At 39.7% G+C, this 21,906-nt stretch overlaps 1 protein-coding gene and 1 long non-coding RNA gene across 2 annotated transcripts; both read left to right on the forward strand.

Annotated features, from left to right (window-relative positions):
- Positions 1-1,121: 1,121 nt before the first annotated feature.
- LOC309707934 lies at positions 1,122-3,785 on the forward strand. The gene is made up of 4 exons (XR_014277124.1): positions 1,122-1,875; positions 2,215-2,365; positions 2,737-2,822; positions 3,428-3,785. It is a non-coding gene; the product is annotated as an uncharacterized lncRNA (long non-coding RNA).
- A 3,573-nt stretch (positions 3,786-7,358) lies between these two features.
- On the forward strand, positions 7,359-16,019 carry pycr1b (pyrroline-5-carboxylate reductase 1b). Its single transcript, XM_082537764.1, has 9 exons — positions 7,359-7,578; positions 8,110-8,193; positions 8,312-8,382; positions 8,499-8,678; positions 9,053-9,160; positions 9,287-9,400; positions 12,726-12,818; positions 14,485-14,648; positions 14,871-16,019. The coding sequence occupies exons 2-9, from the start codon at positions 8,127-8,129 to the stop codon at positions 15,046-15,048; spliced, it is 975 nt and encodes a 324-aa protein (XP_082393890.1). The 5' UTR covers positions 7,359-7,578; positions 8,110-8,126; the 3' UTR covers positions 15,049-16,019.
- The last annotated feature ends 5,887 nt before the right edge of the window (positions 16,020-21,906 follow it).

Raw genomic sequence — 21,906 nt, forward strand, 5'->3', positions numbered from 1 at the left:
TTCCTTAGGTGTGGCCAGCCACCTGGCAGGGCACACCCACCAGGCCTGAAGATGCCTGTAAACAGGTGCTCCCAGATACACCTGCATCCACACACACACCCACACATACCTGCCAGTACACAGGCATGAACACAGGAACACCAGCAGTGCAGAAGACACACACATCAAATAATAATAATAATAGTCCACACTGCTCACGGACCCCGAGTCCACTTCATCCCTATCATCTTAATGACATCAATAATGACAGTGATTTCAGTCCAAAATTTACCCTTAAGACCTGATATCACTGAATTTCAGTTCAGCTCTTGTGTAATTTGGCATACCTCCACATTTGTCCAGTTTCCCTTCCTTAAGACAGCCACGCTCCCACTGAGACCATTTCTGATGAGGTTCTGGTTGAACAGATGGATCAGCTGAAGGGTCAGATGCATCTCTCAGGTTCTGTGTCAGGTCTTTGCTAGATTTTTTAAGGACATGACTTTCAGATACTGTTCATCTTATGTGAATGTTTTTTAAGCTTGCCACTTCTTTTAACCTTCATTTTTTCCAGTTTCCTGAAACTTGTAAGGACACACTTCAAACCACCATATGCCAAGATTTTGGCTAATAGCTCCTTTTTAACACCTTCTTAGTGCTAAAAACTATTTCATCCCTGCCAATTTGTGTAATCGTTGGCATTTTTTCTAGAATCGACTAAAGAAATACAAACAAATTGTGTTTTTGTGAGAGGATGATAGTAATAAAGTGCCTAAAGGTATAATTTAAAATTGCTTTTTAAATAACTTTTTATTTTTTTAATAATTCATGTGTTTGAGGTATATTTAAAGGTATATTTTTTTCATTTCCAAAAATATTTTAATTTCAATTCAACACTAGTATTAATCCGATATTAATACCAGCATTGGTATTAATACTGTCATGGTCGGCTGTGTGGCAGGCAGGCAGGAGTGGTGGACCCAAAATGCAGGATTCTCAGGACACGAGGTTTAAACAGAAAATGCAGCTTGATTGCTGGAGCAGAACATCAAGATAAAATAAAACTCACAAAAGCAAACAAAACTCTAAACAGAGATGCAGGAGGACTGGAAATCCTAAACACACTGAAAAAAAGGGACTGGCCATCTCTTGGATTTATGTAAGCATCTTGCATGTATTTAACACAATTGCCTCATGTTTTAAAGTTAAATGTAACTATATAGTGTAAAAACTACATGATATGCAGAAAGGGTGTATTAAATTGTTCATATCATGTTCAGGTGAAGTAAGTTAATAAGATAGCAACGTTAAATCTCGTGAAACCACGCGTGATTTCATCTCGCGGGCTTTGGATCGTGGTTTAAAAAAGGCATCCATCTCAGTCAAGTCGAGCAGCCAACTCTACGTTTTTGGTATGTCTTGATTTTTTGAATTAATTTTTACCATATTTCAGCCAAATGTAGTTAAACGTCTAGAGTGTCGCCATGTAACATGCTAAAAAAGAGCCGTTAGCTTATTTGCTGTTTTATCTGTTGTCAAAGAATTGGCGCTTTTTCATTTGAATTTGTCTTTGGCACAAGAGCCGTAATATCACATTAAACCTAATTACGAGGCACTCATAACATAATTTGGTTTTCTGTGTGAATAGATTTGCCAACTGACTCTTCAGTTACATTGTGTATTTACTGCACCGTGGTGTTAGTGAGATTTTGGACATTGAACAGCTTTAGCTAATATCATCAGCGGCATTATGCTAGCTTACATCCCTACCCCTCCTGCCCTCACCTGCTGTCCTTTTCTTTTTGTTTTTGTTTTTTTTGCTGCACATTGAGAGACGACCTCTATTCTGCATTTCACCAGGAGTCAGCTGATGGATTGTGGGTTCAAGGTGTTATGGTAAGAAAGTATATTCTATTTTCGTTTCTGTAACTTAATTATAATAGGTTTTTTATAATTATTAGGTGCATGCATACTCACCCTATTAATACAACTGAGAAATCCAAAATCTGCCATAGGTTTATCTTATACCTGTATGTATTGCCAGAAAGGTGATTACTGGACTCGCATTAATGCACACTTGAACTGAAATGAGGTTGTAACTTGTGGGTTGTTGGGTTGCAAATCAGAAACAAACATCTTTGGATTTTTTTAATCCCATAAGATCTGGAAACACAGTTTTTATTCAACAAAACATTACTGATTAACCAAGCACAGTGCCTTTTTATGTCATTTCAGATGAAATGCAGCATTCCAGTGCATCCCAACCATGCATACAGTCAAGGTTTCTGACGGAGCTGAGTTTCTCTCTGGCAGTCTGCTGAAAGTGTTTGCAAAGTGATCGGGGGAACAGGGCACAAAGCTAATGGATGTAGCTGCCATTATGACAGTAAGAACTTTAAAATTCTTTAACTACAAAGTGTATATGTATTGCATTAGGTCAGTAAAAGATTTTTATGCTACATCCATTGAAACCGTCAACTATTACCTGTGAGTACTGATTCCACTAAAAGGATGCCATAATTTTCGTCATGCATTTACTGGCCCACTGAGAAAAATTTACCTTTTTTAAAAAATAAATGTTCTGGAAACGATATATCCATAAAGTTGATGTCAAACAGGAACTTTTGATATTGCTTTGTAGATGCTGGTGTTGCATGTTGACTGGTTTAAAAAGTCAAGAGTTTTTGTCTGGGATCATTTTCTTCTGTGCTACTGAAAAGTTCACAAATCTCTGTTTTCTTTGTTATAATACTTTAGGATGACATTAATGCTCGGAGTCCCTCATCAAAGTGCTCCGCATCTGTGTGAAAGACAATTGCAACATCTTGGTGCAGGAGTTCATGGTGAGTGTTTTATGAGTAGATTGTGGCTTTGCAACATTTAAAAATGCATTTAGTTATCCTCTTGATCCTCATTGGACTGGTTAGGACCAGTAGTCCTCTTTAATAATTTGAAGTTCACATGAGGCCTGGTAGTGAACTCGGCCGCCGGCCCTTGAGGCCCCACCCCCACCCCTGTATTAGGGGTCACATCAGTGTGAAAAAACTTTAAATTTGTCATTCTAGTGAACAAAGAAAAATCCCCCCAATATTTACATTAGCTTTTGTTTGAAAGAAAAAAAAAAAAAAGACCAACTGACCAACAGCTAACCAAATTGTGGGGCTGAAAGTCTAAATTCTAACATCTTCTGAGTGACATAGCCTGGATTTCTGATGGGCCGGTGTCTTTCTAACAAAAACTAATGTAAAGCATTTGAAATTATTATGTTTTTCACCCTCTCTTAGAAACTCTGTTAGACCATGAATGGCAGCATGGCAGGCCACTCTTTGGCTATAGCTATTTACTATGTTGCTTGCATTGGTTTAAATTACTCTAACATTAGAACTGGTAGATTCAAAAGAGATGAGTTTAAAAAGGAATCTTAAAGAAATGTTTTGTGTTTAACCAGGACTTGACTGAGGCCACTGCACAGATTGAGAAAACCACAATGAACATCTGTCTCCAGAGATGCGCCAGGCAATGACTTTTCTGATGTTGTTCTTCAAGATCTGGATAACGTGACCTTTGCAGTAGCCATGCTGTTTGGACCTTTTTTATTCCTTCAACATGAGTTACCCATCACAACTCTGCTACACTTTTGAGGTGATTCAAAGGGTGGTAATGGAGTTGGATGCAACTCAGCTCTCAAGAAAAGCTCACAACTAAGACAAAACTGCTCCTGCAACGAAGCTCACTGTTATGCATGTGAGGTGACCAGCTCTAGGTGAGAGGACATTTAAATCTCACACTTGTTCTGCTGCATTTTTGAAGCTAAATTCCAGGAACGGATCGCAGGGTTCATTTTTATATACTCTGCAACTGCCATGAGGACAAGCCGGTTTTTTTGTTGTTTGTTTTTCCTTTTGCTCTGTACAAGTTCTGTTTGTCTGTTTGGCAGCATTTTTTAATTTCTCTTTGTATTTTTTCTTTCTTTTACTAGTGAAGAGATGTAGCGTGAACAGTTATACAGTCTAAATATCCCATATGGGTCGTGTGAAATGGTATTTTCAATTTCATTCAGTTGAAGTAAAGAACGTTGAATATTTCTAAGTGTGCTGTTTTGAACCAAGATGTCACAGTATGATCAGTGCTGTAATTTTTGACAGTCACTGTATCAATGTTATTTTTGCGTCTCTTGAATAAAGTTTTTGACCTGCAAGTGCTAATTTCTTTAGTTATTGGGGTAAAATGGGTAATGTTGATAGGAAGGTGTTTGCCAATTCAGTAACCTAATTTAATGTTAATGGAAACTAACATTACCTCAAATTGTTTAGTTAGAATTGTTGTTTAACTGAATCTTGATGTCAGAGGCCTTAAATAGAATGTTTTGATTTGTTCTTTCCCAACATTTTTCAAAAGAAACAGTCTAATTTCTTTACTGTGATTGATTCCAGAGAACACGGAAGAACTGACATTATTTAACTGTTGATTTATATAGATTCAGTGGAGGAGTAATGTCAGTTTAATTCTTTACCTACTGTCAATGCAGTGAAATTAGACATTTTGTTTTGAAAGGTTACTGGTGGATGCCAGCAACCATCTTGGAAGAGAACAATACAATCTGTTATAAGGCCTCCATTTGAAAATTGTGTATTTGATACTAGAATATAATAGCAAAATGTAATTTGAAGATAACATGTAGTATTTAAGTGACCAAGTAGTATTGGGTAAAAGTTATTGAATCGTGTTGGGATAACGTGAGAAAATTGTGAAGGATTAAAATATTCCAAGAGCTCAAATTACTTCATCAAAACATGTTTAAGTCACATTTTATCAACACAAATTGCACAGGTTTATTGAACATGAATAAATTGTGTTAATTTAACTCAATTGTTTAAGTTGCTGCCGAAGCAAAACATCTGTGTGCAACAAATGTCCACCATTGAATTAAGTAAATCCAACAACATATTTTTTTCAGTGCACGCAGCAAGTGAGGGTGAACAGACATTAACGACGCGACGCTGACACAAAGACACACTTGGGCTTAAATACACTGAGGGAGTCATCAAGGAATTAGAGACAGAAGGGGGACACAGCTGGGAGAAATAAGACCTAACGAGATAGGGGAGAGGTAAAACTGAACTCACTGACATGAGACATGAACTTTCAGAATAAAACAGGAAACTTAACAGACACAGAGAACCAGACAGGACACTGAACTTGACAGGCAGACTCATGAGCAGACACATATATGTATATATATATATATATATATACACATATATATATATATATATATATATATATATATACATATATATATATATATATACATATATTTATATATATATACATATATTTATATTAGGGGTGCAACGATACACAAAATTCACGGTTCGGTTCGATACTTTGGTGTCACGGTTCGATATTTTTTTGATACAAAAAAAATGTTCATGCCTTTTTAATTTGTCATTTATTAAAATTATAAATATATATTTTAACTCAAAATTACAGTTTTTAAATTTAACCCTAACCCTTGTGCGTGTTTTTTATTTTGACAGCGAATGCGCACCTGCGGACCACTTATGTGCAGCCCTGGTTATTTAGCTCGTCATATTGCAGCCACAGAAATTCTTTTGTCCATGAAACCATAAAGCTGCACTTTCTTTTTTGCCTTATAGTCTGATTTGTCATAACTTCTCCGTTTTGTGGTAAGCTTTTCTTTGGCTGTCACTTCTTCACCCTGACCTGTCTTATTTGGCTCAGCAGAACTAAAATATATATCTGTCTGTGAAGGTTCTCAGTCATCCAGGTCATCGTAGTCAAATATAAATCCTGCTGCTTTTACACACGCACTCACATAATCTCAGCGATTCTCTGCGCGATCAACCTCTCACATGTTTAAGCTGCGGGAGATTTCACTTGTCATGTTTGCATAGTAAGCTAACGATTAATAAGACGATGTCAGAGGAATTGGTGCACAAATTATCATCACTCACAGATCAGTGCTGTCGCTCTCTATACACAGTTCGCACGATTGCAAAGTGAAAGCAAAAAAACAAGCGCAAATTCAAACGCGACTTCAATATGTCGCATATTGACAGTGGCTCACCGATGCCAATGACATAATTACCCAGCTACATTTCCGAAAGAATGCAAAAGCATTGACATATATTTTTCCTTCCTACAATAGCCCGACGGGCAGGGCAGAGATAGATTTTGGTACCCCGACTGAAAAAATCGCTAGCACCGGGACGTCGGGCTAGCGATATTGCGAGCCCTGTATCTGATTGAGGAATCACTCATCTTTGGAAAAGAGAGTTTATTACAGAGAAATGTCTCTTTCCAAAATAAAAGCTATACTATCCGCTTCTTCTGGGCTATATTCTCAGCAGCATATTAACCAGCTATCTAAATGACTCGGCTAAAGTTAGTAGCATGCTTGCTTGTTTTTTTTCTGCTTCCACTTGTCTTTGCACTAGGATGATGTCGGCGTAAATGTGCAGTCATATTCGTTGTGTTCCCACTAGTGCTTTCAGGTTAATCTCGTTGAAATGACCTTAACGCCACAACACGTTAACGAGCTACTGCCGATCGCCCGTGCATGGGGCTAGACGGCCAACACGTTAACAAGCTAACTGCGCTAACACACTAGTTCCCACCCATGTAATTGAGCATTGCATGGCACATCCAACATACTGTTTTACTTTAGTCCATGACTCGCTTACCTTCAGGGTCATACGTCACATGAAAACCAAAATAATTCCAAACACCAGATCTGAATGAGGGTGGGGAAGGTCCATGTTACAAGGAGAGCTTAACTTCTGTCTCGCTAGCTTGCCCTGCGCTCTTCCTTCTGACGATGCTGTCTGTGTTGAGCGCTCAGTGAATCTGCGTTCGACTACTCCGCCTAGGCTGCACTGTCGACCCTAGGCGGAGTAGTCCAACGCAGATTCACTGAGCGCTTAACACAGACAGCATCGTCAGAAGGAAAGTTGATAAAATAAATTACAAATTTTGTATTGTTCGATACATATGCATACCGAACCGAAAGCACTGTATCGAACGGTTCAATATCGATACGAATATCGTTGCACCCCTATATATATATATATATATATATATATATATATATATATATATATATATAAATTTAAACTACATAGTGAAAAAACAGACATTTTCTGTGTTTTAACTGTTATTGTTACTTAATACACTCGACTAAATACTCTATTAGATTAGCACTCGGTTCATGGTCACATATTATTGTCTTAATATGTGCTGGAAGTTCCGGTCTCACTATATGAACATGACCTACTTTGAAACGCACAGGGTGGGTGACCTGTATTTTTCCCGGGATGAAGCTGATGCAACTCCACCACGCCCATATTTCATAATCAAGCATCTCCATTGGTCAGAGACTCCGAGTATGTCTGTCGTGATTGGTCCTCTTTGATGTCTGCTGCTGCTCTGAGCTCACATGTGGGCTGAGAAGAAGGAAGCCACGTTGACACAAAAAACTGGTGTTTTTTGTGTGTTTTTTTGACACCGGGAAAAGGCGGTCACATCTACACTTTATATCCATCAACGCAGAAACATCAGTTGGAGCGTCTGGATAAGGTATCTTAGCATGTTTAATATGTATCCGCCATGTTTCTCAGTCATTTATGGGTGTAAATCTAGCTAAAAAAAAGTTAGCTGGGAAGGGAGCTCAACGGCTAGCTAATGGCTTTATCATTTCAATAAGGATAATAACGCTTCATAGATTAACGCCCCCTAATAGTTGCTAATTGGTTGTGTAAGTCAGTATTTAACACTGAAAACATGTGAAATCGTGGTTTACGTGGATTTGTACACTGCAGACACAAACTCAGTGCCTTTAGCTCCGTGCACATTCAAATAAAGGCTGAGAGTATTTGTATGATATACGGCATTTAGATAGGTTTTATTTAGATGTAAAGCTCACTGTAAATCAGTAACTGCACTCATATCCTGCTGGAGTCAGCCATGGGTGCTGGAAGAGTGTCAGATGAGTCTTTGGCCATCATTTGTTGTCCGGGCCAGCTCCAGGACGTTTTCTCTCTGCTAGTCAGGCGTAAAATGTGAAAAGTCTGGTGGACTGAGATGACTCTCCCCCCTCCTCCACTGTAGGACAGAAGTGCCACATCATGAGTGTTGGATTCATTGGAGCGGGCCAGCTGGCTCATGCACTGGTGAAGGGCTTCACTGCTGCAGGTGATATGAGTCTTTTAGCTCTTTTTCTCCACTTTGTCCATCTTTCTTGTGACTCTGGGCCTCAGTAAGGACTTATTTTACAGCTGTTATTTATTTCTCTGCTTCCACCTGTCACCAGGTGTGATCGCCACCCACAGGATTACAGCGAGCTCCCCAGACACAGACCTGCCCACGGTATTGGGGCTGAGGGTGAGAAGTTTCCACATAGTTATTGTGATATCACCTGTTCTTCCCCGCCTCTTCACGTCTTAACATCTGCAGTTTTCATGACAAGTACCCCTGTCTTTTTTGCTCTTTTCCTGTAGAAAATGGGAGTGAACCTGACAACAAGTAACAAAGAGACCGTCAACAAGAGTGATGTGCTCTTTTTGGCTGTAAAGCCCCACATTATCCCCTTCGTTCTGGATGAGATTGGGCCAGACATTGAGGACCGTCATCTCATAGTGTCTTGTGCTGCAGGTGTTACCATAAGCTCCATAGAAAAGGTGAGCATTGGTCTCTTAGTTCAGTTTTCATTTAAAGGGGCTGTACCAGCACTAATAAATAGATATAAACTAAAATATGAATAATGTTGCATTAAAATCGGTATTTACAGCATGTTCTCTATGTGGATGATTGCATGTTTGTAATTTTCCTGGGAGTAAATTTAATAGAGAGACCATGTTTTGAGTTAGGTTTGATAAAGTAGGTCTTTGTTGTACTTTGAAAGGAGGAAATGTACACACTTAAATGCTCCAAATGTGTTTTACATCTCCTGACTTGTTTCTTGCATATCACTAAGTTAAATTAAGCTGCTCTGGTGTGATTTCAAACACGTCTCATTTACTGACATCGCCTACATTTCCTATTAATTTTACAGAAGCTGCTTCAGTACCGCTCAGCTCCTAAAGTCATGAGGTGTATGACAAACACTCCAGTGGTGGTGAAAGAGGGAGCAACAGTGTATGCCACTGGGACACATGCAGAGGTAAAGAGGGATGAATCGCCTCGTGTTTATTGTCAGAAAAGATAAGATGTATGATCAGGTAGTGGGATTTCAGCTTTATTTTAACCCCATTAACATACATTTTGTCACTGTGGCATTTTTATCAAGGTGGAGGATGGGAAATTACTGGAGCAGCTGATGGCCAGCGTAGGCTTCTGCACGGAAGTGGAGGAGGACCTCATTGATGCTGTCACCGGTCTGAGTGGCAGCGGACCTGCCTACGTAAGTCACTTCGGGGGTGGTTTTGTTTCCCGGAAGGATGACTGTAAAGTCTGATGGATCCAGGTTTTGGCTATTACAGTGAGGCCTGGCACAGATGAAATAATCTGAGTAATCCTTCATCCTAAAATAGACTACATTGGAGCCTGGTGCAGAATTCATTCATTAAAGAGGACCTGTTATACTCATTTTCTATTCTAGCCCATTATGACTCTGCTAGAATAGGTTTTTGTGCGTAAAAATGTTTCTATGCCTCCAAAGAAGTTTTAGTCTTTCCCAAATAGAAAATCAACAGCAATCTGATAAACGTAACCTTTAAAAAAAAAAAAAAAAGTTATTCTTGTTTTATTTTCTCAAGGTTAAATACATTATCTCCAGACAGCCAGTAGATTTCAGGTAACAGTGACATCTTGACTATATGTGGACATGTGATGCATATGTCGGGTGTGAGCCCCCCTAAGGACAAGCTTGAGCCAGGTAAAGGGGTTCGGTTAATTCTTAATCAGTTATTCCCTTTAAACTGTGCTTTTATCTAAATCCTCAGTTCACCCACTGTCTGAAAGGAGCCGTTTTAGATCCCTCTTAGTTAAACAAAATCTGGTATTCTCATTTCCAGATCTCTATTTCTTTCTTATGGGACTCCAAGTAGTAATAGTTATGCATGATGGAAATACAAAGTTTGTTTATCAGGCCCTCTGTACAGTCTAAAAAAAAAAAACCTCTTAGCTTCTGGGCTGAACTTTTGTAATCTGTATATAATCAGTATAAAACCAACCAGACAGCATCGGCCGCTGTGCCAGACTGAAGACACAAGTGTACGATCATGTCAGTTTTTATCGCAATTTCAGTTATTTATCAGTACAGATGCTTAGAGATTTACACATTATACAGAGGGAGATGTTGCAACACTTTGAAAAGATGAGACTTCCTGGAACCAAAAACAACTTTGAAAAGAGAAAAAATGTATTTGGTTCCAGGTCTGACTTCCTCCCCTTTTTTATACCACCAATGATGTCGAGATTTTGTACTATACTACAGCGAGTACTCGCACCCTCAGCACTGGTATTTATGATACAGAGCAACATCACTGTAAACATAACACCTTTTTAAAAAGTGTGTTATTGTTTTATTTGCTCGAGCTCCACTCCAGCTCCTCTGCAACACTGAACTGGAGAAGGAGAAGAAAATTGATAGATGGGTAATAGATCCCCTTTAAAATTTTGCAGCATCCTTCGTCTTACAGTGTGTCTTACGAGGAATTTATTTATATTTTTATCAAACCACCCTCTCCATTTTGCACTCAGAGCTACTGGGATTTATGTGGATTGATGCAGGAATGATCTGATACGCTGTATTTTTCGAAGACTGGTTGCTATTACTTCTGTTTATCTTCAGCTGTCAGGCTTCACAGCCTGGTCTGAAACTAATCATTAGCCTTTGATAAATTATTTAGTCTATAAGATGTCAAAAATAATGATGTGAAGCGTTCGATTCATGACAGGATGTTGAGAAAAGTAAGCACTTCTTCATAGATGTAAGCAGAAAATGTGTCTTTTTCTGATTAGGTTGATTCAAGAACACATTGTTTTGGCTTCGTACCTGCTAGTCACGACTGCACAGACTGTTTAGAAACCTTTGCGTGTTCACTGTTTTTCAGTGACTGGTAATATTGTGCACATGGTCTCAAGCTTGAGGTCTAGATAAAGGAAAAAACATTGGCAGGTGTGTATGTATATATCCTGTCCATATAAAGGACCTTTCGTGTTTGTGCTGTTGTGGTATTTTTGGGCAGTTTTGTCATATCCTGTCCTTGGTAATTACCTGTAGTGCCACGAGTGTGTTTCCAAATTTCAGTCCTCTTTGCTTTCGAAAATGTCACATCAAATTTCGTGTGTAGCAGGCCGATGTAAGCACTGGTGGAGGAAATCAAGAGTAAATGTGTCTTTGGCTGATGTCTGCATAGAATCTGAGCTTTAGCAGAGATCTTGTAAGAAAGCGGACTTGAAAAATCCTGACTTGATATCTTTTCAGATTTTCTTTTTCTTCTTGAACGATGGTGTTGGTGTTTAGAAGTAAAACGTTCATGGGGAAAGAGGTGTTTAAAAACTTTTGTAGATGTTTTGTATTAGATTTGAGTGTTGATTCTTTACAAGCAGTTTAATTCCAGTGATAAACAGAACATAAAAGCTTTAAAGTTACTTCCAAAATGAGTCACTAGGGGCGTTTAAAAAGGCATGCCTTTGGCACGACTTGCTTGTAGTGGGACTCTGGCTTTGGGCAGGTATTTCTAAATACATTTGAAGGGCTCTGAGGACGGTGCAGCACCGTCCAAAGACATACAGGTTGATTGATTAATCCAAATTGCCCATAGGTATGAATGCGGGAGTGAATGTGAGTGCGAATGGTTGTCTGTCTATGTGAGTTAGCCCTGCGACAGACTGGCGACCTGTCCAGGGTGTACCCTGCCTCTCGCCCTGTGACAGCTGGGATAGGCTCCAGCGACCCCCATGACCCTGAAAAGGATAAGCGGAAGCGAATGGATGGACGGGCTCTGAGGATTATTTTCTTTTTTCTGTGCTGGCTGTTCAACAGCATATTGTAAAAACTAGTTCTGGGAGAGCATTTACTTTCCTGCCTCACACTAGACATATTTAGTGGAATGTAAAGAATAAAGGAGAAGCATAAGAAAACTAATCAGTAGCTTAAATTGATCTCTACCCTCACTTGTAGTTTGTTGTCCGTCATTGTTTCCTTCACGATCCAAGAAGTCAAGGCAGATGGTTGTGTCTCCCTGTTATTCATTCTGCTGTTAAAAGGGAGTTCTTCCTCCCTACTGTCGCCAAGTACAACTCACAGTCGATCTTCTTACCTTATATTATAATGCACCTTGAGATCACTGTTATGAACGGATGCTGCAGGAATAAAACTGAATTGAACTGTGAGGAAAAAATAACATTGTGCAGTGCAACTATTGCCTCATGTCTTCTATTGTTGTGGTGCTGCTGGCCAGTTTAGACCTAGTTGGATACATTTCTGCCTCCCAAAAAGATTTTCCCATGGCACTGGATGATTTGCAGATGAAGCTTGCAGACTGTGTCCACCAGGATTTTATTCCGTCCTCAACTTTTTCTGCGTACCGTAATGTAACATTGTATTTCTCAAATCTGTTGAAATGTGGGGTGGCTCTCAAAATAAGCCAAGGGAGGAATGGCTCTGGTCTGAAACGGGCCAGGTGATGTTGAATTTTTGTGATGGGTTTAGATGCTTTAAAGACATGTTGATGACTTTCTTGTTGCTTAAAATAATAGAAAATGTTGTGTTTATACAGGCGTTCACAGCCCTGGATGCTCTCGCAGACGGAGGAGTGAAGATGGGACTGCCGAGGAGGCTCGCTGTCAGACTTGGAGCTCAGGCCCTGTTGGTCAGTAGTGCTAAATCTGTGTGTCACATTCAGGTCTCTTCTGTTGCACTTATTCTAAATATTAAGTTTCCTTGATCTGCTACGCTGCATGTTTGGAGGCAACAAAATTATTAAGCTTGAGTTGCTGTTTTCAGTGCATCCAGCAATTTTGCCGTCTGATAACTGCTGACTTTTGTTCAACGAAAAAATAATGAAACCCAAGAAAAATAAACACCTGCGGGGCACTCGGGCTTGCCAAAAGAGGAGGAAAAGAAGAAGAAAAGGATAAATTTTGATCCTGCAGCTCTTTTTCTGCAGGGTCTGCACAAATTTTAAATTGCTCTTTTTAACATTAAACTTAAATGTAGTTTGATTCTGTTTATACGGCGCTGTTGGGATGTGATTAGGCTTTGGCAGTTTATCAGAGACATTACTGGAAATTACTCATTTCAGTTTTTGTTATCATGGCAGTTGCTTCAGGCTTCGTGTGTGTGTGCGCTTACAAGTTAGATGTTATTATGAATTGTTTTCTACACATTACTTGAATGGGCTGCACAGATACATCTGGGGACTCATTTGGCCTTTTTTTTAAAAAAAATAAAATAAATAAATAAAAATGTATCTTTTTTTAGCCCTTTAATTGAACAATAGCATCCACAGTTGATTTACTCGAGGATAACTCCTTAGTCTTTTATTGAATGGGCTAACCCATCCAATCTCATGGTTTTGTTTTGGGTTTTTTTGGTGGGGGGGGGGATCTTTTCACCGCTGACTCGCTGGCGGGGGGCTATTGTGTCGATATCATGTAGCTGCTTCTTCACCCCATGTTTGGATGGGCTCCATCTCCTTTGTTTTATATTGCAGCTGGCAATGAGCTCATTTGAGCTCCTAACCAGAGCTTGGTTCTTGTGCTGTTACCCTGAGCTTTGTAAGGCTGCACAGCAGAACAAGGACTGCTGTTGACGTATGCAGCACCAAGCCGATTGTATTCCAAGTTATGTATTTTTGGGGGGTGAGTTGTTGTTGTTTTTTTGTTTTTGTTTTTTTTTGTTTGTTTGTTTTTGTAGCCGTTATTGTACAGAAAGTAGGGACAGAGCCGGGAGGAATGACATGCAGGGAAGAATCAAATCCCGAGCCCCTGCAGCATTTCAGCGTACGGTTCGCTCACTCAACCACGAGAGTTAAAACGACACAGAGTTTGTGTTGAGCTGAAGAATTAGAGACAGTTCTTGGATTGATGGGTAATGGATATTGCTCTTTTTTTTTTCCTTTTTTTTTTTTTAAGTGGTGTTAATTTGTTTCTTACTCAGTAAATTAAGAGAAATGGTAACCAACCAATCATCCAAGGTGTCATTCAAATATTCGCTGTACACCAGCATGGTGCCGGAAACCTATTTGGCTGGGGCCATCAAATCTGATTCTGCATTGCATACGTGCTCCATTTACAACAGAAGTGACACAGGATAAAACAGATCAGCAGAATTTGCAAACAATAAGTGAGAGAAGACGCTGAGAAGCAGGAGGTTAAAGCTTCACAACCCCTAGTGGCATACAGAGCAACTTTATTATTTGAGCTACGCCTCAGACTTTATTCTCTTGTCCATGCTCTATAGAAATGGATGCCAACACCTGCACTGTTTCTGCAATACCTCCTTTATTTTTACATATTTCTCATGTTCACTTTCAGGGAGCAGCAAAGATGCTGCTTGAGTCGGAGCAACACCCCGGCCAGCTGAAGGACAATGTGTGCTCACCAGGGGGCGCCACCATCCACGCCCTGCACTTTCTGGAGAGCGGTGGCTTCCGTAGCCTCCTTATCAATGCAGTGGAGGCTTCTTGCATCAGGACACGGTGAGAAAATCAGAAAGTCGTTAAAAAAATGTAAAAATTGCAACTGTATATTTCTCAATTGACCCATTTTCCCATTCACTCCACGTTTAGTCCTGACTCAGTTTTGTGACATTTTAAATTGTGTGTCTGTCTTTATCCTTTAGTTATAGTTATCATGGCACACACAGAAAACCTTTCATTTTTAGTGTACTCGTGACATTAGTATTTCTCTTGTCCTCGCAGGGAGCTGCAGTACCTGGCAGACCAGGAGCGCATCTCTCCAGCAGCGATTAAGAAAACCACATTGGACAAAGTGCTGCAGCAGCCTGGAGTCACAGTCGGTGGAGTGGCTAATGGGAACAGCAAATCAGGGCTGAGCTTATTCAATAATCGCGGCTCTGGGCTCAAGAAGAAGAACTGAGTACACAGAGTGGCAGACACACACACACACACAAAGACACACAAACATGTTACAAGTTTAAGTGTGCCGGCACGTGCACATGTGGACCTTCATGCTGTACATCTATTCAGCCATAGAATTTCAAAGACAGACTCAGGACTGCTCCGAAATCGAATCCAAATGACTTTGCAAAATTATTTATTGATACTTGATTGACGTGCGGACAGCGGACCTCTTGATGACATCGCCACATTACACACAAGCACAGATGTGCTTGTGCACGCTGCTCACAGTTATCGCCTTATGTTGTGATGTGGGATTGCTGTATGCATACACTCACTGAAGAGCGAAAGTGCATTAACAATCTGTCTGTCTGTGCTTTAGCTCTACGGTCTCTGGGGCTGTTAAACGGTAATGACCCAGTGGGCCATCATGAGGTCCTGGTGCACGCCAGGCAGCAGATGGTTGCAACATCAAGCTGTTAATGTACGTCTTAAATGTGTGTCTTTAAAAAAGAAATGAAACCATGTAAATCATCATGTACCAAATAATTATCATTTCTCTTTGTCTGACAGTGTTATGAAGACTGAATGCAGATGGAACAAAAATGTTAACTTTTTTCTTTGTTGTCTGTCACATATAAACACTTAAGGACGTTCAAAGATCATTTCAAACTGTTATACCTCTGACTTCAGCATTGCTGTGCTTTATAAAACCCAAAGGCACTAATTAATGTATTTTTCTTTTTTTTTTATGGAGAACAATGTGATATTCCTATATGGACGGGCAACAAGAAAGCTTAAATCATCTACACAGTGCATCACAGATCATATGGATTATATGACGGTCCTGTTTACTTCTGTATTGCTCTCTGAATTTTTACCCCCATAATGTTACATATAATGTCTATTTTACCTGGTGCATCAGCCACTGAATTGGTATGCAAGTCAAAAAGTTGATATTAAAGAAACAGAATCTGTTTTCTTTGTTCATCCTCTTTTCTTTTCTCTTTTTTTCCCTTCCCTGTTTCCCGAACGCCGTTATGCATGTTTCATTTTTATAGTTTACGCTTATGTCCATTAGCTGGTAATTAATGTGCACCCTGGCCTCCAGATGGCGTCCTCTGATCAATGTGACCCATTTAAGCGCGCCTGTAAAGATCAAATTACCGTCTTCACGCTGCTGCCTGTTAATAGAGGCTTAAAAATCAACCTTAATATAGCATCAAATATAACTAAACCACCTCCCTTATTGGAAAAGAGCATTAGCTGTAGTGCTACAATTACATGTTTTATACAATCTCCATTCTAAACTCTCCCCGTGTCGCGTATCATGTCCTCTCGTAGGTCACCGCCTTCTGAATTCTTTCCCAATCAGATCTCTGTGTGGTAAATTTAGACCTTGTGTGTGCTTTAAATAATGAGAGGTAGACCGGTGTTTCCTTGCTGGCCTCGAGATGCATTGTGATTGGTTGTTTGAAGAGGAAACGCACTCCAATTTTAGACACCTTCTGTTAGCAAGACTTATGACCAAGGGGTGGGGACGTGGTTTTTCTCTCCAGATTCAGTCCTCGTGTGTCCTTAGTCCTCGATGAGATCAGAGACATGAGTGGGGTGGAGCAGGTGATGGTAGGCTACTAAAAGTACCACTTAAATCTACGGAGGACCAAAACTGCCAAAATAGAAAAATAAATTCTCAGTGAGAAATAGTTTAAGGATTAAATGTACCAGATATACACAAAGCTATAAACTTAGACATGAGTTTATTCAAAAATGTTGAATAAATTATTATTTTCGAAATATTTTTTTTAATGAATCTCAACATTCTAAAAGACTATTACTGATTTATGAATGTGTAAATGTTTAGTGTTTATTGATGTGGAGCTTGTTAGATTGATCAGTTCAGTGGTTCCCAGCGAAGCGTCTAACCAGAAAGCGGTTAGCTCTAGGAGGTCATGAGATATTCTGTAACAGTTTATCACCCAAAAATCTGCATCACTTGTCAGATTTCCCTGTATTCAGAGAGTGGCGCAAGCCCTAAACTGAATTCACTTTTCGTGCGCGTTATTAGTGTATTACTCATTTTTTCTGCCTGTGTGTGTATTTTGTGAAGTTCTAATTTACACTGCTGTTAGTAACCGGGTTGGTTATTAGTTAAATGAATTGACCTGTGTTGAGAAATTGGATCACTCTTAGACGATCCTCCCAAATAACCTCAAACTCCCATTTGTGCTTTTTCTAGTGATTCCCCCCCCATACAACCAAAAATGAAGCCTAGTTAATACTCATAGAACTGGAGTTACGTCCAGTGACTATTTTTCAAGCAGAATTTCTTTACAAAATATTTGTTTTTGATGGATGATGCTCCCATACAGACAATTTTAACCAATAAATAAATTCTACACTCATCAGTTATTTTATCAGGTTATTCAGCTGTTCACCTTCTTGTTAACACAAATATCCAATCAGCCAATCACATGGCAGCATCTCAATGTATTTAGTTATGTAGACATGGTCAAGATGAACTGGTGAAATTCACATCGGGGCCATGTGGGTATTAGATGCCTCAGTTTTGTGTTGTGTTTTGTCCTGCAGGAGCTAACTGGAGGGTAAAAAGCCTCATAAGTTCTACACTGGCCCAGTGAGCTCTGTTTTAAAAGATTACTCCTTCCTGCAGACTCTTACCACCGGCTGCTTTTTAGTTTCTTTCTTCTGTTTTTTGCAGACACTGCTACTCATCCATACATTCTTTGCATCACTGTCTTGCTCATAAATGCAAGTTCTTATAAGTCTAATAAGTTTTTAAGTAAATGAATTCCCATGTTTTTAAGTCTCGTCTCCCATTCCTTGTCACAGTCTGTAAGGTCCACTGTGACATGAGTCAAGCATGCATAAATATAACAGTGAGTGACCAAAATAAATTAACTCTTTGGCTTACAGAGATTTTCCACAAAGAAAAAAAAATGAACAGGACATTATTTTCTTTGCCACCCAAATGTAAGTAATGGTTTCAGGCTGGAAACCCCTAGAAAAATGTTCTTGCATGTGCTAATTTGCCCTGCTTAGTAAATCTGGCCCTAAATATCGAGTTTTGAATTAGCTGATAGAAAAGGGCAGAAGTTCAGGTGCATTTGGGGAAATTAAGAGACAGTAGCTACTGCAGACTTCAGGTCTGTAAAGTACTTTTCCGATTTTTGGGCCCATCACTGCGCTCCAGGCTGCTACATTTTGGATTAACAAATGGCACTTTGTGTTGGAATGAGATAGGCCTGTGGGTGTATTCAGCCAATACACAGGTGCATAATGGCGAAGCAAAATGATGGAAGAAGGGTGATGGTTTGTGAAGAGCCATGTCCTCATTATAATTGAACAATTTATAGCTGTTGTAGGATTAGTTTATTTTCCTTAAACTAATACACACACCAGTGTCCCTTGATTAAATTGCGTCCCTCATGCTCTCAGCGGACTCTGGCTGTTTATTTGTGCGTGCAATGGTTTTTCTCTGCTGCTGAAGTGTCTTGGTAATCCCTCTTTTATTCCGTAAGGTTATTCTCCGCTTGCTCCCGCCGCTGTCCGTTAAGATTAGCCATTCCTGAAGAGACTTCCATTTGCTTCTCATTATTAGACTTCTGTTACCTTTCGTTGGTCGGGCGGCTTTCGGCGGCTCTCTTCCACCCAAGGTGAAGAGGATGTGCTCTGTGTCAATCATCTTGACACTGGCTGAGGGTCTAAGATGGCAGTTCAGTAGTAGTTAATCCTGAGTGGAAAGTTTGTGCATAGTGTGTGTGTATGCGTGTGTGCGCTCTCGCTCAGCATGGGATTTCTGTCCACAGGTAGGCCAGATGCTACCTGTCATCCCCATTCAATCAGTGTAATCACTGACCTTTGCAGTAACACGGTTGTTTGCATATTGTGTCAAGGCCAGGAGGAGTGCCAGAAACCAAGAGGAGTGGATAGATGGAACAAACATTCATTTAATCCTCTCCAAAATGATAAACTCACACAGACAAGCGAGTAAATAGGTGTTTGTTTTTCAAGTTCCTCTGTTTTTGCTTTCTGTGCACTCAAGTGTGGTGTCAGCAATCTGTGTGTGCAAGTGTGTGTGTTTGTGTGTGATCTGAGAGCTGATACAGTATCAGCTTTGTGCAGCTGTATGGTGAAACGGCCCCAGAAAGAGGAAACACTGGCGGTTATCACACAGCCAGTGAATCTGCAGTATGGGCTTCCCTCTATTGCCAACTTGCAAAGTACAGAGCGAAAGGATTCCTGGAAACGCTGACCTTTATTTACCTGATACTTATCAAGGAATCAGACAGGTGCACAGGTGTGTACATGATGTACCAAAAGCATTGATCAACCAGCTTTTTAGCACCCTCTCTACGGTTTTAGCAGTATTATATAGAAGTACACTTATTTGTTTTTCATGTGTGTTGTTCTCATTAATAGCTTTCATATAGAACAAGAAGGGTAAAAACAGATAAAAATGAAAATAATCAAAATTACTTCCAATTTTACTCTCACCCTGTGGCTTGCAGGGTTGTTGTTTTTTTCATCTTTCCTCTCTTCAGAAGCTGAAAAAAAGCCCACTCCAATCCATTTTCTTCTGCTTATAAAATTCAGGGTTGTTGGAGGTTCTGGAGCGTACCCCAGTGATCACGGGGCAGGAGGCAGGGTACACCCTGGACAGTTCGTCAGTCTGCTGCAGGGCTGGCACAGAGAGACAGACAACCATGCGCACTCATATTCACACCTACGGTCAATTAACCTAACATGCGTGTTTTTTGAACTGTTGGAGGTTTTTTGTGCTCCCACTGTCAAGACTCTCATTCTCAATAATACATTTCAAAATCACATATTGTGAAAGCATAGGGTTAGCAGTTAGAGGTAGGTTGCTTCTTACAACTACTTAGTCATGGTTAAATGCATGAGTTAGTATAATCAGTTACTTTCCACCACTAGCTTTGTGGTTCAGGCGTTCCGTTTTTGTGTGGCTCCAAAACCAGTGGAGGAGCAAGTAGGTAAAGCTTTTAATTAAATTAAAAAATAATGAATTTTCATTATGCAGACTAGCTTATTTCACACAAAATATACATATAATAATGCTGGATTTGGATTAGCATAATTTTAATATTTTTTACTAAGAGTGGGGCTGCTTCGACATATAATGAGCATTAACACTGTGTTTTTCCTTGATATCCTATACAAGGGCTCACATTTGCGTCAGCAGTCTTGGCATGGGTAGCTCTTAAATCAAATTCTACACTGACCTCATGTATACATTAGTCATTTTCATAACAACTCACCCCCCACCCCCCATTATTATGTTCACTTTCAGCAGCCTGGTAAAGATTTACTCCTCAAAGGCCTGTGCACGGCCAAGTGGAAATAATCGGTCAATGAATATGTAATACCAGCTATCCCCTATAAACTGAGTGGCATTATCTGGAAATAGGCTGCTAATATTGGCAGAGTGCTTCCTTGTCTTGCATGTGAAGTCGTTAATTCCTCAGAAATGCTAATGGATATTGATATACTAATGTACATCAGCCCTTAATTTTGTTTGTACTGTAAGCGAGGATTGGTAGCTCATGGCTGTTTTATGTGTTACAAAACAGGGAAGGAAGTGTTGCATGACTCTGACTACTGGCCAGACAGGTGCTCTTCTGCGGAGCAGAAAAGAGACAAAATCTCATGTGAGAGAGGCTAATATTTTAAACAGTGCAATTTATTATGACTTGGTTGATGGAAAAGGTGAGCCAGCGTGTCCAAGATTGCACTAAAGTAAGCATCAATGAAATCTTGAATTGTCAAAAAATAAATCCTCATTGAGTATAAGTTACACTCAATAAGAAATAATGTTTATATTACAAAAGTTTTGTTTTTCCAGTTTCATGGCTTTGCATGTCGTGGCCTTTTAAAGGTGACATGGCAGCAAACCATTAAAAAAAGCAACAAAAAACTGCAAATCACTACAGTTAGAACTGGATATTAAACACATTTTAAAAATACTTTGCTCTTCTAGCCCAATATGTGTAGCACTGCAGTCAGTTTCTCTAGAAATTAACAAGCTAAGTCATTAATAATAATGCTGTGTCACATTGACACATCCTTTTTTTTTTTAAGAAGAAGAAGAAAAAAGAAAGAAGAACAAGTAAATGATTGTGATATGTCCCCATGAGGACTCATCACAACCTGTTTGAACTACTGCCTTAGAGCAAGCATTGCTTGCAAGACCATCAAGTTAGGGACAAAGAGACTCATTAAGAGGCATCATCATCACCATCACCATCATTTTGTCAAATACTATCGTCATGTGCAATATTAATTTGCTAATACAAGGCATAAATTTGAGAATTTTACATTGCGTGGTTCTCTGATACACACTCACTGGTTATTTGGTCAGGTCATTTGGTCATTTAGGCATGCAGTTGTGGTCAAAACAAACTCCTAAAGTTCAAACTAAGCGTCAGAATGGAGCAGATAGGTGGTTTAGAAAGGCAGTGAGTTCACTGTACTCAAATGACCTCTGCGGTCACCAGATCTCAATCCAATAAAGTGCCTCTGGGATGTGGTGGAATGGGAGATTCACATCATGGATGTGAATGCAGCTAACAAATCTGCAGCAGCTGTGTGATGCTACCATGCTATCGTGGACCAAAATCCCAGAGCAATTTTTCCAGCATCTTGCTGAATTTGTGACATGAGGAATTAAGGCGAAGGTATTACAAGCTGGTACAGGGTGTAATTTATTAAATGGCTGGTGAATGTGTAGCTATAAGCATGTTAATTACCCCCTTTCTTCTTTATCTTCTTTAGCACCTTACAGAATAGTGAACTAATTTGAGTGTATTTGGTACATTTTGTTACACATTCGTGCGTT

This window comes from Aulonocara stuartgranti (assembly GCF_965226115.1).
Source record: "Aulonocara stuartgranti genome assembly, chromosome: 6".
Classification (NCBI taxonomy): domain Eukaryota; kingdom Metazoa; phylum Chordata; class Actinopteri; order Cichliformes; family Cichlidae; genus Aulonocara; species Aulonocara stuartgranti.

What these genes read in the sequence shown, in the direction of transcription:
- pycr1b (XM_082537764.1), top strand. Translation starts at nt 8,127, where the DNA reads ATGAGTGTTGGATTCATTGGAGCGGGCCAGCTGGCTCATGCACTGGTG. An exon ending in CCACGGTATTGGGGCTGAGG is followed by an intron (nt 8,383 to 8,498) that starts GTGAGAAGTTTC and finishes CTTTTCCTGTAG; the next exon opens with AAAATGGGAGTGAACCTGAC. An exon ending in CCATAAGCTCCATAGAAAAG is followed by an intron (nt 8,679 to 9,052) that starts GTGAGCATTGGT and finishes TTAATTTTACAG; the next exon opens with AAGCTGCTTCAGTACCGCTC.